Raw genomic sequence first — 25,338 nt, forward strand, 5'->3', positions numbered from 1 at the left:
ATATATATCTTTTTTTGAACCTAAATTACTCAAAATCCACTGGAGCACATATATTGAGACCTAGCAAAGGCACATCGGGCTAACAGTCCCTACAATTTTGCCAAGTTTCGTGCAAATCCATTCAGCCGTTCGAGCTAAAAGTGAGGCCAACTGCCCTATGGAAATTAACATGGGAAAAACGCGTTTTGGGACCCCCCTTTTTTCTCGGCCCCCCCTTGATGAAACCCCCCCAAATTGTCAGGGGCTGCTCAGAAACAAAATGTTCCATTTTCCTGAAAATTTCAGCCAATTCCGTCCACAAACGCCAAAGTTATTAGACATAGAATTTTCAAAAATCCCATAGAGAAAAAATCCTAACTATATATACCTACATATATATATATATTGTTTATTGGATATATATATATATATATATATATATATATATATATATATATATATATATATATATATATATATATATATATATATATATATATATATTTATATATATTCACTGAAAAAACCATAGGTTTCACACCAGTTATAGTTAGGAATTAGCTTTTAAAAAACCTATTAAATTCACTGAAAAAACCATAGGTTTCACACCAGTTATAGTTAGCTGGAAATTTTACTGATATAAAACCATTGAAATTCCCACGTTATAGTTAGTCGGACTCACTATAACTTGCGCGTGCAATGCACTGCTGATGACATCACATATTACATCACTCATGACATGGTCAGTGACATCACTTATGACACCATCCAGTGAATGTGTGTCTTTCTGAAAAATAAATATTAGTGAGTTATGTTTAAATATTTAAATTCATTTATTAGTGTTTCACTTTGTGTATAAGTGGCTACATGTGTTGGTAAGTAGCTACATGCGTATGTATATGGGTTATTAGATGTTTCTCTTAGTATCAGTATGAGTGTCTATATGGTTTGGTGGGGGTATTACTTAGCACATAGATGCATGAGTGACTGACTCGCTGTTTGTATGTGTTTTGAAGACAGCATATGTGCAGGACTGTATGGATGGATGAGTGTGTATATGTGTTTGTTAGTGAGTGAATGACTGTCTCACTAGTGTCTTTATCAGTAACTACATATGTTTTAATCTAGTATATGTGAATATTGATGTATATAAGTGAGTATATGTGAGAGTAAGAGATTGTAAGAGTTCCTGTTTAAATAAGTATGTGTTTCTATAAGTGATTGTTTAAGAGAATAAATATGTGTAATTTTCAATACAAGTAAGGTGGAAGTGTGTGTATAACTCTATATTCAAATAAATGGATGTTCAATAGTTTATTTGCACGTGTGAGTATGTGTGTGAGTAACTTTTGGATGACTGTCGGTGTGTAACAGGATGTATAGGTGTATCACTTCATATGATAAGTGAGTATATGTATGAGTGACTATATAGAACTGTTGGTGAATGACTGGATGTGCATATAGATGGTGGAATTACTGAATTGCTTGTTGTAACTGGTATGGGTATATCCACTTTTTGGAAAATATTAGTTTCTATTTTTGAATATGTGTTTCAAGGGTTACATTATAGCGAAAGGAGGTCTGTCACTGTGTCACAAGGATGGTGTCATCAGTGATGTCATGACTGATGTCACTGACCATGTCATGAGTGATGTAATATGTGATGTCATCAGCAGTGCATTGCACGCGCAAGTTATAGTGAGTCCGACTAACTATAACGTGGGAATTTCAATGGTTTTATATCAGTAAAATTTCCAGCTAACTATAACTGGTGTGAAACCTATGGTTTTTTCAGTGAATTTAATAGGTTTTTTAAAAGCTAATTCCTAACTATAACTGGTGTGAAACCTATGGTTTTTTCAGTGAATTTCAAAGGTTTTTTAAAAGCTAATTCCTAACTATAACTGGTGTGAAACCTATGGTTTTTTCAGTGAATTTCATAGGTTTTTTAAATGCTAATTCCTAACTATAACTGGTGTGAAACCTATGGTTTTTTCAGTGAATTTCATAGGTTTTTTAAATGAATGCCAAACATTATAAAAAAAGGTCAACTGATCCACTTTCCTGCCTCCCTCCTAACTCACCTGCATCCCCTGTTGTTTCCTAAATTCCGGTTATTCAGTGAAATACAATGCAACATTTAACTCAGCATTATACATCATGAAAATGTTAGGACAGTATATGCCATCACTCACTTATTCAACTACAGTATCTGTTCTTCAGTAATCTCAGTTAATCCCATAGTGCGCATGTATTTTGAATAACTTTGGCGCCGGTTGACGAATCTGCCTGAAATTTTCAGGAAAATGGTCTCATGGCGGTCCGGTCCTTCCCTGAAAGTTTGGGGGGGATTCGTCAAGCGGGGGCCGAGATAAAAGGGGGGTCCCAAAACGCGTTTTCCCCATGTTAATTTCCATAGGGCGGTCGATTTCACTTTTAGCCCAAACGGCTGAATGGATTTCCACCAAACTTGGCAAAATTGTAGGGACTGGTAGCCCGATGTGCCTTTGCTATGTCTCAAGATATGTGCTCCAGTGGATTTTAAGTAATTAAGGTTCAAAAAAATATATATATCTATAGCCGCGCTCCCGTGCGCGCACGGGAGTGCGCGCCTGGCGCGACACGCGACTTGCGCGCAGGAAGCTGATTGGATCTCAGTTGTCTGTAAACATTCTAAACAGTGCGGAGCGGCCGCCATCTTGTGTCTCGGTAAAATCGACAGAAGGGGTTTGAAAAAAGGGGCAAATGACCATAAGGGGGAAGAGTAGACCCCCTCTGACCCCCTAGGTTTGATGTAGGGACTAAAATAGGGTCCTGCAGGGCATTAAAATTAGGGCATTTCTCAGGGAGTGCTTAAAAGATCTTTTTCACCAAAGTACGCGTACGAGTACGCTTAAAAGTGCGCGCACCAGGCGCTCCCCCCGCGAAAATCGAAAAAAAAAAAAAATTTTTTGAGGCCCCGCGGTGCCCTTTAATGGCCCCCATATCAAACCTAGGGGGTCAGGGGGGGTCTACCCTGCCCCCTTATGGTCAATTCCACCCTTTGTTTTTGCCACCTCTTATGACTAGATTTTACCGATAGACAAGATGGCGGCCGCTCCGGACTGTTTAGAATGTTTACAGACAACTGAGAGCCAATCAGCTTTCTGCGCGCAAGTCGCGTGTCGCGCCGGGAGCGCTCACGGGTGCGCGCACGGGAGAGCGCCTATAGATATATATATTTTTTTGAACCTAAATTACTCAAAATCCACTGGAGCACATATCTTGAGACATAGCAAAGGCACATCGGGCTACCAGTCCCTACAATTTTGCCAAGTTTGGTGGAAATCCATTCAGCCGTTCGGGCTAAAAGTGAAATCAACCGCCCTATGGAAATTAACATGGGGAAAACGCGTTTTGGGACCCCCCTTTTATCTCGGCCCCCGCTTGACGAATCCCCCCCAAACTTTCTGGGAACGACCGGACCGCCATGAGACCATTTTCCTGAAAATTTCAGGCAGATTCGACAACCGGCGCCAAAGTTATTCAAAATAGAATGTTGAGATTTAACATTGAAAATTATCCTAACTATAACTACCTACTGGCGACCGCCAGTAGGTAATATATATATATATATATATATATGTATGTATGTATGTATGTATGTATGTATGTATGTATGTATGTATGTATGTATGTATGTATGTATGTATGTATGTGTATATATATGTGTATATATATGTGTATATATATGTGTATATATATGTGTATATATATGTATATATATATGTATATATATATGTATATATATATGTGTATATATATGTGTATATATATATGTATATATATATGTATATATATATGTATATATATATGTATATATATATATATCTCATATATATATATATATATATATTCACTGAAAAAACCATAGGTTTCACACCAGTTATAGTTAGGAATTAGCATTTAAAAAACCTATTAAATTCACTGAAAAAACCATAGGTTTCACACCAGTTATAGTTAGCTGGAAATTTTACTGATATAAAACCATTGAAATTCCCACGTTATAGTTAGTCGGACTCACTATAACTTGCGCGTGCAATGCACTGCTGATGACATCACATATTACATCACTCATGACATGGTCAGTGACATCACTCATGACATCACTGATGACACCATCCAGTGAATATGTGCCTTTCTGAAAAAGTAAATATTAGTGAGTAATGTTTAAATATTTAAATATATATATTAGTGTTTTACTTTGTGTATAAGTGGCTACATGTGTTGGTAAGTAGCTACATGCGTATGTATATGGGTTATTAGATGTTTCTCTTAGTATCAGTATGAGTGTCTATATGGTTTGGTGGGGGTATTACTTAGCACATAGATGCATGAGTGACTGACTCTCTGTTTCTATGTTTTGAAGACAGCATATGTACAGGACTGTATGGGTGGATGAGTGTCTATATGTGTTTGTTAGTGAGTGAATGACTGTCTCACTAGTGTCTTTATCAGTAACTACATATGTTTTAATCTAGTATATATGAATATTGATGTATATAAGTGAGTATATGTGAGAGTAAGAGATTGTAAGAGTTCCTGTTTAAATAAGTATGTGTTTCTATAAGTGATTGTTTAAGAGAATAAATATGTGTAATTTTAAATAGAAGTAAGGTGGAAGTGTGTGTATAACTCTATATTCAAATAAATGGATGTCCAATAGTTTATCTGCACGTGTGAATATGTGTGTGAGTAACTTTTGGATGAATGTCGGTGTGTAACAGGATGTATAGGTGTATCACTTCATATGATGAGTGAGTATATGTATGAGTGACTATATAAAACTATTGGTGAATGAGTGGATGTGTATATAGATAGTGGAATTACTGAATTGCTTGTTGTAACTGATATAGGTATCTCCATTTTTTTAAAAATTTCAGTTTCTATTTTTGAATATGTGTCTCAAGGGTTACATTATAGTGAAAGGAGGTCTGTCACTATGTCACAAGGATGGTGTCATGAGTGATGTCACTGACCATGTCATGAGTGATGTAATATGTGATGTCATCAGCAGTGCATTGCACGCGCAAGTTATAGTGAGTCCGACTAACTATAACGTGGGAATTTCAATGGTTTTATATCAGTAAAATTTCCAGCTAACTATAACTGGTGTGAAACCTATGGTTTTTTCAGTGAATTTAATAGGTTTTTTAAATGCTAATTCCTAACTATAACTGGTGTGAAACCTATGGTTTTTTCAGTGAATTTCATAGGTTTTTTAAATGCTAATTCCTAACTATAACTGGTGTGAAACCTTTGGTTTTTTCAGTGAATTTCATAGGTTTTTTTAATGCTAATTCCTAACTTTTTATATAGACTCATACCTATGTGTTTTTTAGTGAATTGCTAAAGTATGTTTTTGTAAAAATGAACACTATAATGTATATTGAGATAATATTTTTAATTTAAAATATTTTTTTTTATATTTCGCTTTCGGTGCGCGCACCGGTGCGCGTACCGTCAGCGCACTAACAAAAAAAAAGAAAAAAAAATGAAGGAGGGACTGTGTAATAGATAGTAAGACAGATAAAAAGTGTAAAAGGAAGTAACTGAGAAAAGAAAAATGAATAAGGGAGCAAAAGAAAGAAGAAATAGGAAGAAGACTAAAGCAGAGGTTAAGGGAGATTGTAAATGGATGTTGAAAGTAAAAAGAAGGACAGTTAAGTATGGGAATGTCAGGTAGTGACGGAATCAGAGGAAAAGAATAGCAGTGATTGAGGGAAAGTAAATATCAGTGAATATAAGTAAAAAGGGGTGAAAGAGGGTACATGTAAGTGAATAAGGGTAACACATGGGGAGTAATAGAGACAAACAAGAGAGAGAGTAAAAGAAGGACTGTCACAAAGGGACTAAGTGAACCAGTAAAAAAGGTAAGTGAAGGAGTGTGCATAGGCAGAAGTACTGAAAGAAATTGAATGTGGTCGGAAGTAAACATGGAACAAAAGAATAAGTGAGGGAAGCAAAGTAAGGAAATAGGGGTGCGGTAGGGTGACAGAAAAATAGTGAAAATAAAACAAAAGGTGATAACAAAAAAGATTTTGTAAACACACTTACCATATAATCAATGCAAACTTGTATCTATGAAAGATAAAAGAAAAAACACGTTATAATTTCTTAAAAATATATAATAAAATAGAAACAACAGTTCATGAGGTTTAAAAATCTACAAAAGTTTACTAAGAAATGATGCAATAGTGAAGGATACAAAAACAGAAAGAAAGTAATGTAGAAAGAGAAAAAAAAAGGAAAAAGAAATAGAAAGAGAACAAATTCCTAAAGGTAAATAAGATACTAAAAGAATGTAAGATATCAAATCAAAATCAGTAAAGATAAGAAAATAAAAGAAAAATGAGTGAAAAGGAGAGAAGTCTGATTGAGAAACTATAAATAAAAAAGAGGAATAGAAGATGATTGAGAGTGAGTGAAGTAAAGTAACAGAGTGAAGGGATGAAAGGAATGAAGTTAGTATAGAACGATGGATAAAACAGGAGTGAGAGAGTAAGTACACAGAAAGACAAAAGGAAGAACTAAGTGAACTACAGTACAATGGATGCGAAAGAAAAAAAAAGGAGAAAAAGAAAGAGAGGGTTAGGAAACTAAAGCAGTGGTACTGTGAGAATATGAAAAAGATAAAAAGTGGTGGAAGGAACAGAGGAAATGCAGACAGTTCCTATTAGATTAAGAAGTTGTGAATGAAGTGCACTAAAGAAACAGCGATGAAAAAAGAGTGTAAATTAGTAAAGAGAGGTAAATAAGGGTGAAAAAGAAAATGAGTATAAGACAATGTGAACACAATATAAATTACACAATGCAAACTACACAATAACTTCTACAATATGTTACATTATTTATTTTTGCTGTTCTCAGAATATATTGAATTTCACTTAAATTAGTGAGATCAAAGTCTTCATCATATAACAGCGGGAAAAAAAAAACACAATCTAAAAGATTGTGTTTAAAAAAACCCATTCAAACATACATCTCATATAAGTACACTAATCTTTGATTCACTTACTTTTCCGTGAGACCAAATTGCAGATAGTGAAGGTCCTTTTGGTGGAAAAAAGTCTGCTGTGCTCTATAACTTCCATTTCATCGACTTCCTATGAAAAAAGATCTAACAACATCATATGTTACACTTTCCTCACGGCCAATTTGTGTCAGATATATCAGTATTTTTTACTTTGAGATCCACTTAAAGTATCTACATGAGATTGCAGATAGTGAAGGTCCTTTTGGTGAAAAAAAGTCTGCTGTGCTCTATAACTTCGATTTCATCAACTTCTAACAACATCATATCTTACATTTTCCTCACGGCCAATTTGTGTCAGATATATCAGTATTTTTTACTTTGAGATCCACTTAAAGTATCTACATGAGATAAATAATTTCAAATATTAGATTAACTAACTAACTAACTAACTTTTATTAACTATTCCCGTCTTCAAAGGCCAATTCCCTTTACTAAAACTTTGGTTTTAAAAACACTAGATAAGAATTTGTAGAGTCATAAGGCAAACGTTGTTTATAAGTTAAATGAGAATCATTGCAGTAACTCCATCCATTTTCAGATTTTAAGTAGCATGTATAATGTCCTGAGGTGGTCGAAGATCCATCATGATAAATAATAGCTTCAGTTGTAAAGGTCCTTCCAGAAATTGATAACTGAGAAGCCACAAAATTTTTGATAGAAGTTGTCAATTTAGTTCCATCAGGTCTACATCGTTGGAAAACTAAAATAATATACTGCCCATACCTTTGTATAAATAATGTGGACAGCATTGTACAGTTACATTGGGTACACACCATATTATGATCTGCTGCTTTAACTAGATTTTTAAAAGACACTGATTTACAGTCTGGTAAAGTCAAATATATAAATCTTTCAGTGTCTATTGTAGTAGTACTTGATAAACTACAATTGTGGCAGTCATGCTGCCATTGATAAGAAAGACTGAAAAGATTATCTACATCTACACCTTCATCTTCCAAAACACCAAACATATACATTAAAAATTCCTGACAATCCTGCTGAATGTTCTGTGAAAATTTATCTTGACCAGAACACAAATCTAAAATATTTCGAATTTCTGTTACACTTTCTATTTGTGCTGTAACACTGCTACATTTCTGAAACACAGAATTCAATAAACCACACAATCTTTGATCCCGATTTTCAACAATCTGTTCTTGTAAACTTTTAAGAAAAAAAACAACATTAACCACTACATTAGCATAGCAGTTGACACCAGAACTGTTTTCAAACTGAAATCCAACAACATTTTCTCCACAATTCTTTTTCTTCCTGTTTTCAATTACAGTTTTCTCTACTTTTTGTCTTTTTGCAACTACCTCACTACAATTATCCTCATTTCTTCTTTTTCGGCCTACCACACGTTTTTCAAACAGAGGATATTGAGGCAAATGTGGAGCATACTCTCTTCTTAACCTATTGTATTCTTTAACACAATCTAGATCGGCAGAAATCTTTGTCTCATCACACGCAATCAAGTACAATCCTGATAAAGTTCTGACTCGAGATAATGCCACATATGCCATACCCTCTTTAAACACAGATCTTCCAATGTTCACCAATGCACTATCTACACTTAAACCTTGAGATTTATGAATTGTCACCGCATACGCCAAACAAACAGGAAACTGTTTTCGGCGAACATATAAGTCTTTTACAAGTAAAAATCTAGCAGAACAACGACTTATTTGTTGTACTTGTTCAATGCCATCAAATTTTATTTTTAAAAATTCAATTCCATCTCTATTTCTGTAATTCACAAAATCAACAACATAACCCATTGCTCCATTTACCAGACCGCTTTCAACATTTAAATTCCTTCTCAAAATGATACGACAATTTAAACACACATTCAGAGTCTTTTCAAAACCAGCTGTTTTTGAAATACTTTTCTCCAATGAATGCAATTTAGTTTTCAAATTTTCTGACAAAACAATTGTTGCACCCATATGCTCTATTTTATCTATTGCTTCCAGTTTCACAATCTCTTCATTTTCTAAGTCTAACATTTTTTGATTGAAGATGGAACATTCTTGCAGAGTTGGCATCAAACATATCCCAGATTTCTTCTCAGTCATTTTTTTAAAAATATTCTCTGGAAGAATGTTTTCATTTGCATACAAATTTGAAATTAATCGACTATGCAAAGCTTTTTTCCCTTTCTCAGTCATTTTTCCAATTCTTACATCTTGTAGAATATTTTTATAATCTTCATCCTTGGCCTGTCGCATATTTTGAAGCAGTTCAGCATATTTAAAATTTAGCCATATATTAACATTTCCAATGCTTCCAAGGGACTTCCTGGTATCTTCATGCGTGAGCATTTTAAACACTGGTTGTCCTTTTACTGGAGTCAACTGCAATAGATCTCCAAAAACAATAATGTGTTTTCCTCCAAATAACACATCATAGTCTGTTTTAAGAATTTCTTGCATTCTCAAATGCACAAAAGCAAGCATTAGATTTGAGACCATGCTTACTTCATCTATGATAAGAAGTTTCATTTTCTTCAAGACTCTTGAAACTTCAGAACACGCATCTCCAGATAGCTTGTTGTAATGCAATTTATTATCATGTTCAACTGGCAGCATCAATAAACGATGTAGAGTAATCCCTTTAATGTTATGTGCTGCCAGACCAGTTGGAGCAGTTACAACACAAGACAGTGGTGAATCAGTCCTTTTCTGCAGATAACTTGCAACGGCTTTAATTAGAAAACTTTTTCCTGTCCCCGCTTCTCCACTTACATACAGTCGGACAGGGTCAAATAATATACATGAGCACTCTTTTTTCTCATGTCTGAATCCATGTTCAATCTGCTCTGTGACTTCATCATATATCTTTTTCTGCTCAATGTTTAGTTGCGTTACCAAATCTTCTAAGTTAACTCCATCCTCTTGAGCTTGTTCCATAGCTCTTTCCACCTCATCCATGGCAGTGGCAGCTTCATTTTGGATAATTGGTCCTCCTAGTGGATCCTGGCTCAATGAAGTAGAACTCTGACTATCTTGAGAACTGTTTCTAGCTATCTCTTCAGCAATTGTGGTTTCTTGCTCCATTTCTTCATTCAACATTTGCAGATAATTTAGAAAAATAGGACATTCTATGGTATCCTTAGTTGCATTAAAAGAGTCTTCATAACAGAGAAAATCTCCAAGTAGTTCCTCTTCTGTACGCCATGGCTTAAAGAGTTGCAAAAGAGCTAAATAGTAAAATTCTCTTTTGTCTGGAACTTCACAACTCAATTTTCGATGATTAATCAAATGGCCTTTTTTCTGCTTCACTAGACATCCTTCATAGCCAATGAGTGCATATTTTCCATTATTGATATCTTCTGTGATGTTCCTCTTATAACTGTAGTTTTGAAGAACTTCATACAAACATGTGTTCTCAAGGTGAGTACTTCTATTTGGATAGTATGTATCCAACATATTTGTCTTCAAAATATCTGTACTGTTTGGTTCTTTTTCCGCCAAATATTCAATTTCTTGTACAGATTTCAAAACTCGGTTTCGTGTTGCAGCAAGACCAAGACTCACCCAAATGATTGTTCTTGATTTGGCATAGAGACTTGCTGATGATAACCGATCAGAACATTCATATGCTCCAATTTCTCGATGCGACAACATCTTCAGACTGAAACTGTATAATTTCTTGCTTAGACTCTTTTCATGTGAAATGTCCTCCCACATTTCCTTCAGTTCTGTCTTTTCTTTTTTGGTGATGTAAGATGTCACATATCGAGCCACAGCAATAGAGTTGTCAGCAACGAACTGAATATCCATGTTAGCATTCCACATGGACAAAATCACTGGGTTGTAATCGTTGATGTACTTAGATTCTTCATTTCTTTTCAAATTATATGTGTTTTTGGGAGATTTTCTCGTCACAGTATGTCGTAGAGATGACATCAAATTATTTACTCTTCCTTTAGAAATCACTGGTCGAGGAAATGCAAAACGACATTTCGTGTAGTACTTTTCCTTGTTTTTAAATTTTCGACGACAGTACTTTCCACAACGATGAGATTGAAAACGTAAAACTTGTTGCCTTAAATTGTTTTCTTCAGTAGATTTTGGAACAGCACATGTTGAATACTCTTCAATGAAACTCATCACTGTTTCATCTGAATCTGATCCAAATTTGGGTGCATCTTTAATCCACAACAACATATGTATATGAGGAGCACCTCTCGCTTGATATTCCTTCCTCCAAAAGAAATCCAAAACCTCTCCAAGGGGAGGATTTTTTTTGTTGGTAATAAAAGACATCATAGCTTCAAATCTATGATTAAAATATCTGCAAACATTCACTGGATCTAAAGAACACAGTTCTCCTGGTGTTTTCAATTCTATATTTGGTATGTTTTCATTTGCCTCTCGTAGAAATTGAAGTAAATCGTCCCAGGCATACTCAGCACAGCTAAGAGTGAGGAACCATGTAGGAGTTCCTAAGTTTCTTAGCATACATTTCAATTCTCCATGACGACGAAACCAATACTCGTTGGTTCCACGTTGACATGCCATGAGATTGATTAGCTGAGATTCCAAAATACTGTCTTGCAGATTAACTTTCTCCATAAAGTCCCTTGCACATACATTTTGCAAATGAGGTCCACTTTTTAATATATGATTAACTGCATAAGAAAGCCCAGACAAATCACTTTCAAACAGTAGATGAAATAAATATGGAATGCATTGACGAAACCTTGGATCTTCTGCATATAATCTTAGAGTCCGGTATTCAGCTGCAGGAATTTGAACTGGTCGATCATCATATCGTCCACCACAACCTGTTGGAAATAATTGTGGAAAACAACGAGCTTCCAAACTTTCTTCCCATACACTAATGGGACTTCCTTTTGCTGCCTTCATTTGAAACAAGTCAATTGCATTTCCCATTACTTCTTTGGAATGCAAAGGATGAACAGTATAATGTTCATATATTTCTTCAGTTCTAGACACATCAACTTTTTCAATTTGACCAACTGAAGAATCACTATCTTCTTCTGTAGCTGTTTCCTCTACTCCAACACTTACATGTTTGTAGTACTCATTGTTTTTAACTAAATACAACGTTGCCTTCTTGACTTTTTTAACATCCACTAAATCTTGCCAAATTTTCTTACTCTTTGTTGGAACCCCATTAACTAGAATAACTAAAGGATCTTCTTCTACTCTTTCTACACCAATTGTATTAATATTTTTCTTTACATCTAGAGGCAAATAAACAACTCTTCCCTTTAATCCTCTCAGTAAATCTGATGGAGGCAATTTCCCTGTCTTAGGCTCCATGCGAACAATAGCCTGAAAAGGATGGACACATTGAATCAAAATAGATTCATAAGTATTTAGATCCATCAATTCAGAAGGAATATCTATCAACTGAAGATTATTATAAACTGCTCTTGCAGGCATTCTATTTTCATTTAATTTTTTCAAACAATAAGTGCAAATACGCTGATCCAAACTCAAATCAAAAGAATTCTCCACCAACAAATAACTTACAAAATCCTCCCATTCACTATTATTTTCCAATTCACTTTTTGCATATAAATCAACTAACCTAGTCTGAATTTTATAATGAGTCCGTCGACAACACACACAAGTTACATTAGGCCTCTCACTTGATTTCACCTTAAACTTGATAATTTCCTCATCAAACTTTTCAATACTTGAAATTTGTCCATTATCTTCTGCATTACCATCCATTACTATATCTATTTCTACACTGTCCTCTTTGTTCCCAAAATAACAAAACTCAATTTCTTCACAAATAGTCTTCACATCCACTTCAGATCCATGCAAAAGAGCACTATTTAACTGTTTAAGCTTAAGTGCAGGACTTTTTGCATAATACAACTTCCTCACTAATTTCCTTACGTTATTATGATGCACTGCTAACATCCTAAAATGATGAAAAACACTCCGACAAACTTTTCTAGAAAGACATGCTAGTGAATGCCCTTGCAAACCTGTGCTTTCTCTCACTCTGCAAGGATCTAACTCTTGCAGGATCTTCATTTTTTGTTTGAGACTTTTTTTACTATATGTACGTAAGAAATTTCGAAGCAAATCAATTGATTCCTGTCGCACACTACAAATACTACTGCATTTCCATGTGTACACTGGACCCTTAGTACGTCTCCCTAAAACTTCATCAGCTAAGACCTCTTCTGCATCTCTAGATACAAGTTTCTCTTTTTCCATCACACAACTATCTTTCACCTCATATGCACGACCACTGGTGTCAACTGCATGCACCAAATCATTTTCCTGAAAGTAACTCTCCTCATTAAAAAAAGGCTCAGAACTTGAACTATGCATCCATTCACCAGAAAATACTTCACAAAAATTACTCCGATTAATAATTCTTTTCCATCTACTGTTCGATTTGAAAACATCCATTGCCTTATTAAGTATCCTAATTCTATTGATTATTAAAATAAATAATTTTTTCTTAACTTCAAAAGCCTGATCAACAATCTTTTCTACACTTTTCTTTTTCTTGTAAAAAGCAGCTTTTAGTTTACTTTTCTTTTCATTTTTTAGCAAATTTAAAACTACCCTATTGCGAAACATTCGCCTACGAATGTCCCTAAAAACATTTACCCTTCTATTGCTAACCATTCTCTTCTCTCCTGGTCCAATGGAAACATTTTTTGTGGGCTTCTCTTTCCTTTTTAGATTTGTTGACTTTTTCTGTATATTCACATTAGCAATTTCATTTTTTTTCCTACGACATATGTTGCGAAGAAAAGACTTAATTGGCTTACCAGAAGCTTTTCTGGTGTTTTTTGAAGTAGTTGTTGAAGAGGATTCCATAAACTCTGTTGTTGATGTTCTCCTTTTCCGTATGGTATTTTTGATATTTCTTTGCCTTGAAGGCATTTTTGCTTCCTTTTCAGAAGTTGATTTGAATCTGTTGTTCTGTTAAAAAAACACATGAAAGACCACTATTAGCAAACAACAAAGTAATGTTAAAAAGCAAACAATATAAACAATAAATTGCAACATATTTAAGTTTATACAATAGCAACACATGGCTTTATTTTTAAAGGCCTTGCGCCACCAGTGCGTCACTTATTACCCATGTTTAAAGTCAAGCATCAGCTGCACATGGCATTCATAAATAAGGGCCAAATGCAAATACCAATCAATTGCACCCAAAAATCGATTTTTCAATAACATGTAAGAAACACTGCGCAAAACCTAAGTACAACCACTCAATATCATCAAACAAAGTCAGGGTCTGATTTATAAAGGCCTTGCGCCACCAGTGCGTCACTTATTACCCATGTTTAAAGTTTTGCATCGGCTGCACATGGCAATCATAAATAAGGGCCAAATACATATACCAATCAATTGCACCCAAAAATCGATTTTTGAATAACATGTAAGAAACACTGTGCAGAACCTATGTACAACCAATCAATATCATCAAACAAAGTCAGGGCCTTATTTATGAAAGCCTTGCGCCACCAGTGTGTCACTTATTACCCATGTTTAAAGTCATGCATCAGTTGCACATGGCAATCATAAATAAGGGCCAAATACATATACCAATCAATTGCACCCAAAAATCGATTTTTCAATAACATGTAAGAAACACGGCGCAGAACCTATGTACAACCAATCAATATCATCAAACAAAGTCAGGGCCTTATTTATGAAAGCCTTGCGCCACCAGTGCGTCACTTATTACCCATGTTTAAAGTCATGCATCAGCTGCACATGGCAATCATAAATAAGGGCCAAATACATATACCAATCAATTGCACCCAAAAATCGATTTTTCAATAACATGTAAGAAACACGGCGCAGAACCTAAGTACAACCACTCAATATCATCAAACAAAGTCAGGGCCTTATTTATGAAAGCCTTGCGCCACCAGTGGGTCACTTATTACCCATGTTTAAAATCATGCATCAGTTGCACATGGCAATCATAAATAAGGGCCAAATACATATACCAATCAATTGCACCCAAAAATCGATTTTTCAATAACATGTAAGAAACACGGCGCTGAACCTAAGTACAACCACTCAATATCATCAAACAAAGTCAGGGCCTTATTTATGAAAGCCTTGCGCCACCAGTGCGTCACTTATTACCCATGTTTAAAGTCATGCATCAGTTGCACATGGCAATCATAAATTAGGGCAAAATACATATACCAATCAATTGCACCCAAAAATCGATTTTTCAATAACATGTAAGAAACACGGCGCAGAACCTAAGTACAACCAATCAATATCATCAAACAAAGTCAGGGCCTTATTTATGAAAGCCTTGCGCCACCAGTGCGTCACTTATTACCCATGTTTAAAATCATGCATCAGTTTCACATGGCAATCATAAATAAGGGCCAAATACATATACCAATCAATTGCACCCAAAAATCGATTTTTGAATAACATGTAAGGAACACTGCACAGAACCTAAGTACAACCACTCAATATCATCAAACAAAGTCAGGCCTTATTTATGAAAGCCTTGCGCCACCAGTGCGTCACTTATTACCCATGTTTAAAGTCATGCATCAGCTGCACATGGCAATCATAAATAAGGGCCAAATACATATACCAATCAATTGCACCCAAAAATCGATTTTTGAATAACATGTAAGAAACACTGTGCAGAACCTATGTACAACCAATCAATATCATCAAACAAAGTCAGAGCCTTATTTATGAAAGCCTTGCGCCACCAGTGCGTCACTTATTACCCATGTTTAAAGTCATGCATCAGCTGCACATGGCAATCATAAATAAGGGCCAAATACATATACCAATCAATTGCACCCAAAAATCGATTTTTGAATAACATGTAAGGAACACTGCACAGAACCTAAGTACAACCACTCAATATCATCAAACAAAGTCAGGCCTTATTTATGAAAGCCTTGCGCCACCAGTGCGTCACTTATTACCCATGTTTAAAGTCATGCATCAGTTGCACATGGCAATCATAAATAAGGGCCAAATACATATACCAATCAATTGCACCCAAAAATCGATTTTTGAATAACATGTAAGGAACACTGCACAGAACCTAAGTACAACCACTCAATATCATCAAACAAAGTCAGGCCTTATTTATGAAAGCCTTGCGCCACCAGTGCGTCACGTATTACCCATGTTTAAAGTCATGCATCAGCTGCACATGGCAATCATAAATTAGGGCAAAATACATATACCAATCAATTGCACCCAAAAATCGATTTTTGAATAACATGTAAGGAACACTGCACAGAACCTAAGTACAACCACTCAATATCATCAAACAAAGTCAGGCCTTATTTATGAAAGCCTTGCGCCACCAGTGCGTCACTTATTACCCATGTTTAAAGTCATGCATCAGTTGCACATGGCAATCATAAATAAGGGCCAAATACATATACCAATCAATTGCACCCAAAAATCGATTTTTGAATAACATGTAAGAAACACTGCGCAAAACCTAAGTACAACCACTCAATATCATCAAACAAAGTCAGGGCCTTATTTATGAAAGCCTTGCGCCACCAGTGCGTCACTTATTACCCATGTTTAAAATCATGCATCAGTTTCACATGGCAATCATAAATAAGGGCCAAATACATATACCAATCAATTGCACCCAAAAATCGATTTTTGAATAACATGTAAGGAACACTGCACAGAACCTAAGTACAACCACTCAATATCATCAAACAAAGTCAGGCCTTATTTATGAAAGCCTTGCGCCACCAGTGCGTCACTTATTACCCATGTTTAAAGTCATGCATCAGTTGCACATGGCAATCATAAATAAGGGCCAAATACATATACCAATCAATTGCACCCAAAAATCGATTTTTGAATAACATGTAAGGAACACTGCACAGAACCTATGTACAACCAATCAATATCATCAAACAAAGTCAGAGCCTTATTTATGAAAGCCTTGCGCCACCAGTGCGTCACTTATTACCCATGTTTAAAGTCATGCATCAGCTGCACATGGCAATCATAAATAAGGGCCAAATACATATACCAATCAATTGCACCCAAAAATCGATTTTTGAATAACATGTAAGGAACACTGCACAGAACCTAAGTACAACCACTCAATATCATCAAACAAAGTCAGGCCTTATTTATGAAAGCCTTGCGCCACCAGTGCGTCACTTATTACCCATGTTTAAAGTCATGCATCAGTTGCACATGGCAATCATAAATTAGGGCAAAATACATATACTAATCAATTGCACCCAAAAATCGATTTTTCAATAACATGTAAGAAACACGGCGCAGAACCTAAGTACAACCAATCAATATCATCAAACAAAGTCAGGGCCTTATTTATGAAAGCCTTGCGCCACCAGTGCGTCACTTATTACCCATGTTTAAAATCATGCATCAGTTTCACATGGCAATCATAAATAAGGGCCAAATACATATACCAATCAATTGCACCCAAAAATCGATTTTTGAATAACATGTAAGGAACACTGCACAGAACCTAAGTACAACCACTCAATATCATCAAACAAAGTCAGGGCCTTATTTATGAAAGCCTTGCGCCACCAGTGCGTCACTTATTACCCATGTTTAAAGTCATGCATCAGCTGCACATGGCATTCATAAATAAGGGCCAAATACATATACCAATCAATTGCACCCAAAAATCGATTTTTCAATAACATGTAAGAAACACTGCACAGAACCTAACTACAACCACTCAATATCATCAAACAAAGTCAGGGCCTCATTTATAAAAGCCTGGCGCCACCAGTGCATCACTTATTACCCATGTTTAAAGTCATGCATCAACTGCACATGGCAATCATAAAAAAGGCCAAATAAAAATACCATTCATTTGCACCCAAAATCGATTTTTAAATAACATGTAAAAAACACTGCGCAGGACTTATATACTAACATACAATTTCACTTCTAAAACATAACTATCTGCTTCCAAATATTCTCCATAGAGAAAATAAATCTCTATCTAAATTAAATGAATCATTACTTACCTTTAGAAATGCTTTTGGAGATTGAAAACAGTGTCAGACACACACACCAATTTTTCTTTAGCAGAGGAGAAGGTGTGCTCTCAATACACTGAAACCAAGACTGGCATAGAAAATCTCTATCTTTGTACACATATGCCTTAATTCAACCAATGAAAACTCTTCCCTCACTATTTTCAAACCAACACCCATCCCCCTCTCAAACCTTTCTATCTGTTACCATAGCAACTCCCTCCTAACTGAACTCTAAGGTTCAAAAGTTTATCTTACAATGTTGCAAATTAACTCAGCAAGGATGTTTGACCTGTCAATACAGCAGCCTATACAGGGTATTTTTGCTTTTGGTGACTTTTTTTAAACCATTCAAATTGCTTCTTTCACACAACATAACCATACACCCTAACTTTCAGTTTTCAACTATCTGAATCCACCAATCATTGCTAGTGATTCAAGAGCACAGAAACTCCACAATTATTTTTTTGTGAACTCCTACTGTTCCAACTGCCATTTCATTCCCACACTTCATCTGACTGGACCAGAACCTTCTCACATCATGTACTCTGTTTGGGTTATTGGACATAGCTACATCCACTGGGCTCAAAGGTATGCAGCTAGCAGAAATTTTCATAACCTTGATTTATCAAATGTGGAAATCAAGTGGATTGGCCACAGAGGATTAAAATGTCACCAATTGATACCATTGGTGAAAACCTTTTTGCATCTGCCAGAACCTGACCTTATAATTGTGCACTGTGGTGGAAACGATCTAGGCACATTAACTGGGGTAGGTCTGGAAATGCTATTAAAGGACACCTTTCATCAATTGATGATACTTTTTCCCCACACTGCCTTGGTATATTCCAATATATGCCAAAGACAGAAATGGAACTGGTCCAACCAATTTGGTCCACAATTTGAGAAAGCACGGAAACATGTAAATAAATCTGTTTCTGCTTACATGAGAGACTATGGAATGGGTTCATTATACAATAATAACTTGCGTTACAACATGCAAGACATCTACAGAGGAGATGGAGTGCACTTCTCAGATGAGGGGAATAGAATATTCCTCCTGAATTTAAGAATGTGTATTGGAACCTACTTGTAGGTACCTAAATCAACCACAGAACCCAAAAGCTCTTTTCAGAGCTACCCTAACTCTGATCATTCAAAGCGTTTATTTTTTTCTAACTTTTTTCACTATTTTTCACCAAAGTACGCTTTCGGGTACGCTTAAAGGTGCGCGCACCAGGCGCTACCCCCGCGAAAAATTAAAGAATTTTTTTTTTTTTTTTAACGTTTATGAGCCTCCTAAGCCCCCCTCAGAAAACCTAGAGGGTCAAGAAGTCTCTACAGTTCCCCCTTCTATCCATTCCGAACATTGTTTACCCTCCATCTTGTGTCTCGATTGTTCCGAAACACAAAATGGAGGACTCCCGTAACGCTGCCAGTGCGCGTAAAGGAGCGCGCACCCCTAAGCGCTCGTTAAAAAAAGGTGGGAAAGTAATTTACGGAAAACCCAATGGAGACACTTTCATCAAATATAGAATACGCCCTACTACATAGCAGTCCCTACCATTTGCCCAAATTTGGTGAAATTCCATTGAGACATTTAGGCTACAGGCCTGTCTAAATATCCTGAGGTAAATTACATGACAAAAACACACTTGTAATGTTAGAATTTACAACCAATTAAAAAGTATCTCTCATTTTCTACGATTATTTCCTGACGTTTGATTGGTTAAGTACAACAATATATATAAAAGAAGAGAGGGAAACACAGCCATTTTGACTACTGCTTCCTGAAGTACACTTGAAAACAAATTTCACTGACAACTTCAACTAATTTCTCTAAGGTAACTTCTAATTATGGAAGTATATTGTACACGTTAAGTTTATTTCTTAAAAAATATTCTGTTAGTGATATGCTATCCCTCTTTAATAGTTAGAGATAGAGATAGACTTCTCTGTAATAGTTATGGATTGAGTTAGGCTTCTCTGGTATACTAGCTCTACTAATATAGTTAATTTATATGCAATTTTCAGAAAGAAAATGGAAGGAGAAAATAAGGCAAATGATACTTCTATCAAAGTAAAGGTGGAAAAACCAGAAGATGAAAAAAAAGAAGTTGATTTCATGGATGACTCTTTGGATGAACAGTTTATAGAATGTTTGGAAGAAATTGAATCATGTACATATAATTATGAGGAAATTCCGGACAATATTATGTTAGAAATTTTATTAAATTATGAAAAAGAATCAGAGGAATAAATTTATCTTTAATAATTTCAATTGTTTCAGACAATATTCTTTTTTATATGTAATTCATGAAGTATTACCAAAAATGTTTAAAATATAAAGTGAGACTTATAGTATACTGTTCAACTATTTTTCTGTTACATAGTAAGTTTACTCATAGTTACTACCTTTCTCCCACTATATTATCTCATATGAATATTTTACACCTCATTTTCATAAGTGAACAGGATAGACTACTCATGATCCCCTAGAAATTCTCAGGGAGTGCTTAAAAGATCTGTTTCTCCTTTCCAGACAGACTATATTATGAATTCCATATACCACAAAAAATACAATAACAACATGCAAGATGTCTACAAAGAAGATGGTGAACATTAAATTTAAGTCTCTTCATTAGTACCTACATGTAGGTACTTACATAAAATAAAAAAATAAAAAAAAAAACAATTCATAAACATACAATTTTTGAAGTGATTATTTTTCCATAGTACCCTCCTCGATACGCTCCCCGGTGCGCGCACCAGGCGCTTCCCCCGCGAAAATCGAAAAAAAAAAAAAAAAATTTGAGGCCCCGCGGGGCCCTTTAATGGCCCCCATATCAAACCTAGGGGGTCAGGGGGGGTCTACCCTGCCCCCTTATGGTCAATTCCACCCTTTGTTTTTGCCACCTCTTATGACTAGATTTTACCGATAGACAAGATGGCGGCCGCTCCGGACTGTTTAGAATGTTTACAGACAACTGAGAGCCAATCAGCTTTCTGCGCGCAAGTCGCGTGTCGCGCCGGGAGCGCTCACCGGTGCGCGCACCGGAGAGCGCCTATAGATATATATATTTTTTTGAACGTTAATTTCTCAAAATCCACTGAAGCACATATCTTGAGACATAGCAAAGGCACATCGGGCTACCAGTCCCTACAATTTTGCCAAGTTTGGTGGAAATCCATTCAGCCGTTCGAGCTAAAAGTGAAATCGACCGCCCTATGGAAATTAACATGGGGAAAACGCGTTTTGGGACCCCCCTTTTATCTCGGCCCCCGCTTGACGAATCCCCCCCAAACTTTCAGGGAAGGACCGGACCGCCATGAGACCATTTTCCTGAAAATTTCAGGCAGATTCGTCAACCGGCGCCAAAGTTATTCAAAATAGAATGTTGAGATTTAACATTGAAAATTATCCTAACTATAACTACCTACTGGCGACCGCCAGTAGGTAATATCTCATTATATATATATATATATATATATATATATATATATATATATATATATATATATATATATATATATATATATCCTACTGGCGGTCACCAGTAGGTATATATAGTTAGAATTTTCAAAAATCCCATAGAGAAAAAATCCTATGTCTAATAACTTTGTCGTTTGTGGACGGAATTGGCTGAAATTTACAGGAAAATGGAACATTGTGTTTCTGAGCAGCCCCTGACAATTTGGGGGGGTTTCATCAAGGGGGGGCCGAGAAAAAAGGGGGGTCCCAAAACGCGTTTTTCCCATGTTAATTCCCATAGGGCGGTTGGCCTCACTTTTAGCTCGAATGGCTGAATGGATTTGCACGAAACTTGGCAAAATTGTAGGGACTGTTAGCCCGATGTGCCTTTGCTAGGTCTCAATATATGTGCTCCAGTGGATTTTGAGTAATTTAGGTTCAAAAAAAGATATATATCTGGGCGGAGCCTAACCACACATCTGATCTGATTGGCTGTCAGCACTTCATCCAAGAAGTGTTGGCAGCCATCTTGGGACCAATATACATGATAGCACCTCATTAAAAAGCATTGTAGTTAATAGAGGGTTTTAGGACTTTAGTTACATTATAAATCATTTGTTGATGGTACCATACTCGTTTTAGGAATTGTGGTGGGTTCTAAGGTGATTTTACCATGTGAAAAAACCTTCTGCTGTGATATCATGAATATTGTTTGAAAGAAAACTAATATCTCATGATTTTCCCACAGTGGTTTGGAAGGGGATCTATAAGCTAAACTGAAAGCATATTTTCTGTAAATTCACATTATCTTTCTCAGTCATGTGAAAATGAAGTCTGACATTCTCAGTAAAACATGTACATCCAACAAGGACAGAGACTGTCAGTTGATTCCTTTGTGTTCTACTGCAGCCTCCTAGAGTGTTCTAAAGAACAACTAGAGCGCTAACAGTCCTACTTATTACAAAGGTATGGCACACCTGAAGCCATCTTGATTGGAATAAAGTGGTAACTCTTAAAACATTTAATTTAAAAAGAAACAACATGAGGGGGTATATTTTGCCATAGAAAGTATGATTAGTGCTGCAGAATGAAAAATTAGGGCACATTTTGAGTGACTTCTCAAATCCTTTTCTATTTCAATAAAACATTCTGACATGCGGTCTCCCAAAATGGCCACCAGAGACAAAAGAGCCCAAATGTAGCCCAAATATCACCCAGATGTAGCCCAAGTATAGCCCAATGACAGAATGTCCCAGAGTGTTCTAAAGAACAACTAGAGCGCTAACAGTCCTACTTATTACAAAGGTATGGCACACCTGAAGCCATCTTGATTGGAATAAAGTGGTAACTCTTAAAACATTTAATTTAAAAAGAAACAACATGAGGGGGTATATTTTGCCATAGAAAGTATGATTAGTGCTGTAGAATGAAAAATTAGGGCACATTTTGAGTGACTTCTCAAATCCTTTTCTATTTCATTAAAACATTCTGACATGCAGTCTCCCAAAATGGCCACCAGAGACAAAAGAGCCCAAATGTAGCCCAAATATCACCCAGATGTAGCCCAAGTATAGCCCAATGACAGAATGTCCCAGAGTGTTCTAAAGAACAACTAGAGCGCTAACAGTCCTACTTATTACAAAGGTATAGCACACCTGGAGCCATCGTGATGGGAATAAAGTGGTAACTCTTAAAACATTTAATTTAAAAAGGAACAAAATGAGGGGGTATATTATGCAATAGAAGGTATTATTAGTGCTGCAGAAAGAAAAATTAGGGCACATTTTGAGTGACTTCTCAAACCCTCTTCAATTTCATTAAAAAATTCTGACATACAGTCTCCCAAGATGGCCACCAGAGACAAAAGAGCCTAAATGTAGCCCAAATATCACCCAGATGTACCCCAAGTATAGCCCAATGACAGAATGTCCCAGAGTGTTCTAAAGAACAACTAGAGCGCTAACACTCTTACTTATGACAAAAGTATGGCACACCAGAAGCCATCTTGATTGGAATGAAGTGGTAAGTCTGAAAACACTCAATTTAAAAAGGAACAACATGAGGGGGTTAATTTTGCCATAGAAAGTATGATTAGTGCTTCAGAAAGAAAAATTAGGGATCATTTTGAGTGACTTCTCAAATCCTCTTCTATTTCATTAAAAAAATTCTGACATGCAGACTGAAACATGCACTTTGAATACCAGCAGCAGACGTCCCTGGTGAGCAGTAGCTTTACTACAGTGATCTAATGTGCAACTAGAGTGCTAACATTCAGAATTTATGGCAAATGTGTGACACATCTGAATGCCTTCTTGATGGAACCAAAGTAAACAAGCATTGAAAATGCAATAGATCTCGCCCTCGTTTAAGTTAAAGCCATTCTGTTTGTAATGAGGTGGCTTTTTAGCTTTGCTTTTATTAGTGTTTTTTCAACTTTCATGTAAATAACATGCATCTGTATGCATATAAGTATATGTATGCATGCATTTATGTTTGTATTTATATAGATATACAGATGATATATGTTTATATATGTATGTATATATATATATATATTCACTGAAAAAACCATAGGCTATAGACCATATATAGTTAGGAATTAGCATTTACAAAACCTTGAAAATTCACTGAAAAAACCATAGGTTATAGACCATATATAGTTAGGAGTTAGCATTTACAAAACCTTGAAAATTCACTGAAAAAACCATAGGTTATAGACCATATATAGTTAGGAATTCGCATTTACAAAACCTTATTTTACTCACACAAAACCATTGAAATTCCATATATAGTTAGTTGCACTAACTATATATCGCGCACCCGCAATCCACTGCTGATGATGTCACATATTACATCATTCATGACATGGTCAGTGACATCACTGATGACATCTCAAATGACATCACTGATGACATCACTGATGACAACATCCAGTGACTGTATGTTTCTGTAAAGTTAAAATATGTCTTACATATTGAAGAATGAGTGGATGTATAAGTGTCTGGATGAAGGATTTAGTAGGTGCATGACTGACTGTATGAGTGAGTGATTAAATGTGTCTCACTGAGTGCATGGGTTAGTGACTAAACTGTCTTAATTTGTGCATCATTATGTCTGTTGTTCTGTAAACTGTTGCATGTGTTGATAAGTAGCTATATGAGTAACTATATGGGTTATTGATTGGTTGCCCAAGCATTTGTATGGGAGACTGAGTGTGTGTGTGGGTGGCTGGGAGGTGTATGACTCTGTGCATAGATGTGTGAGCAGTTGATTCACTAGATGTATGGTTTCAAAAGTGCATGTGGAAACAGCTGTATGGGCGGTTGACTGTGTGCATGAGTGTATTGGTGAGTGAATGGATATCTCAGTGCTACATGTCAAAGTAAGTACATATGTAAAACACAGTACATGTGAGAGTTGACATATATAAATAACTGTGCATAAGAGCCAGTGAATGTGTGAGTGGCTGTATGGATCATTGTGAACTTGTATCAGGGATTGTATAAGAGAGTAAATATGTGTTAGTATATGTTTGAATAAGTAAAGTTTGTATAACTGTATAGTTGAGGAAATGGAGGTGTGATTGATTCTTTGCAAGACTGACTAGGTGTATGAGTAACTCCATGGATGAGTGACAGTCTGTGAGTGTCTGTTTACACTGATTGTATCTAAGGTTATATTAGAGTCTGAAGAGGTTCATCGTATTATCAAATGAATGATATCATCAGTGATGTGATCAGTAATGTCAAATGAGATGTCATCAGTGATGTCATCAGTGATGTCATTTGAGATGTCATCAGTGAT

At 35.9% G+C, this 25,338-nt stretch overlaps 2 protein-coding genes across 3 annotated transcripts in view; one reads left to right on the forward strand and one right to left on the reverse strand.

The window, feature by feature from the left end:
* The window catches only part of LOC147722897 (TGF-beta receptor type-1-like), a 1,593,949-nt gene that overhangs the window by 97,966 nt on the left and 1,470,645 nt on the right, over positions 1 to 25,338 (forward strand). The gene's annotated exons all lie outside the window — the stretch shown is intronic.
* LOC147722898 (uncharacterized) lies at positions 6,040 to 18,158 on the reverse strand. Its single transcript, XM_086965304.1, has 2 exons — positions 18,054 to 18,158; positions 6,040 to 13,983 (listed from the first exon to the last, which is right to left on the reverse strand). The coding sequence occupies exon 2, from the start codon at positions 13,942 to 13,944 to the stop codon at positions 7,486 to 7,488; it is 6,459 nt and encodes a 2,152-aa protein (XP_086821430.1). The 5' UTR covers positions 13,945 to 13,983; positions 18,054 to 18,158; the 3' UTR covers positions 6,040 to 7,485.

This window comes from Lissotriton vulgaris, chromosome 4_1, assembly GCF_964263255.1.
Source record: "Lissotriton vulgaris chromosome 4_1, aLisVul1.2, whole genome shotgun sequence".
Taxonomy (NCBI): domain Eukaryota; kingdom Metazoa; phylum Chordata; class Amphibia; order Caudata; family Salamandridae; genus Lissotriton; species Lissotriton vulgaris.

What these genes read in the sequence shown, in the direction of transcription:
- LOC147722898 (XM_086965304.1), bottom strand. Translation starts at nt 13,944, where the DNA reads ATGCCTTCAAGGCAAAGAAATATCAAAAATACCATACGGAAAAGGAGA.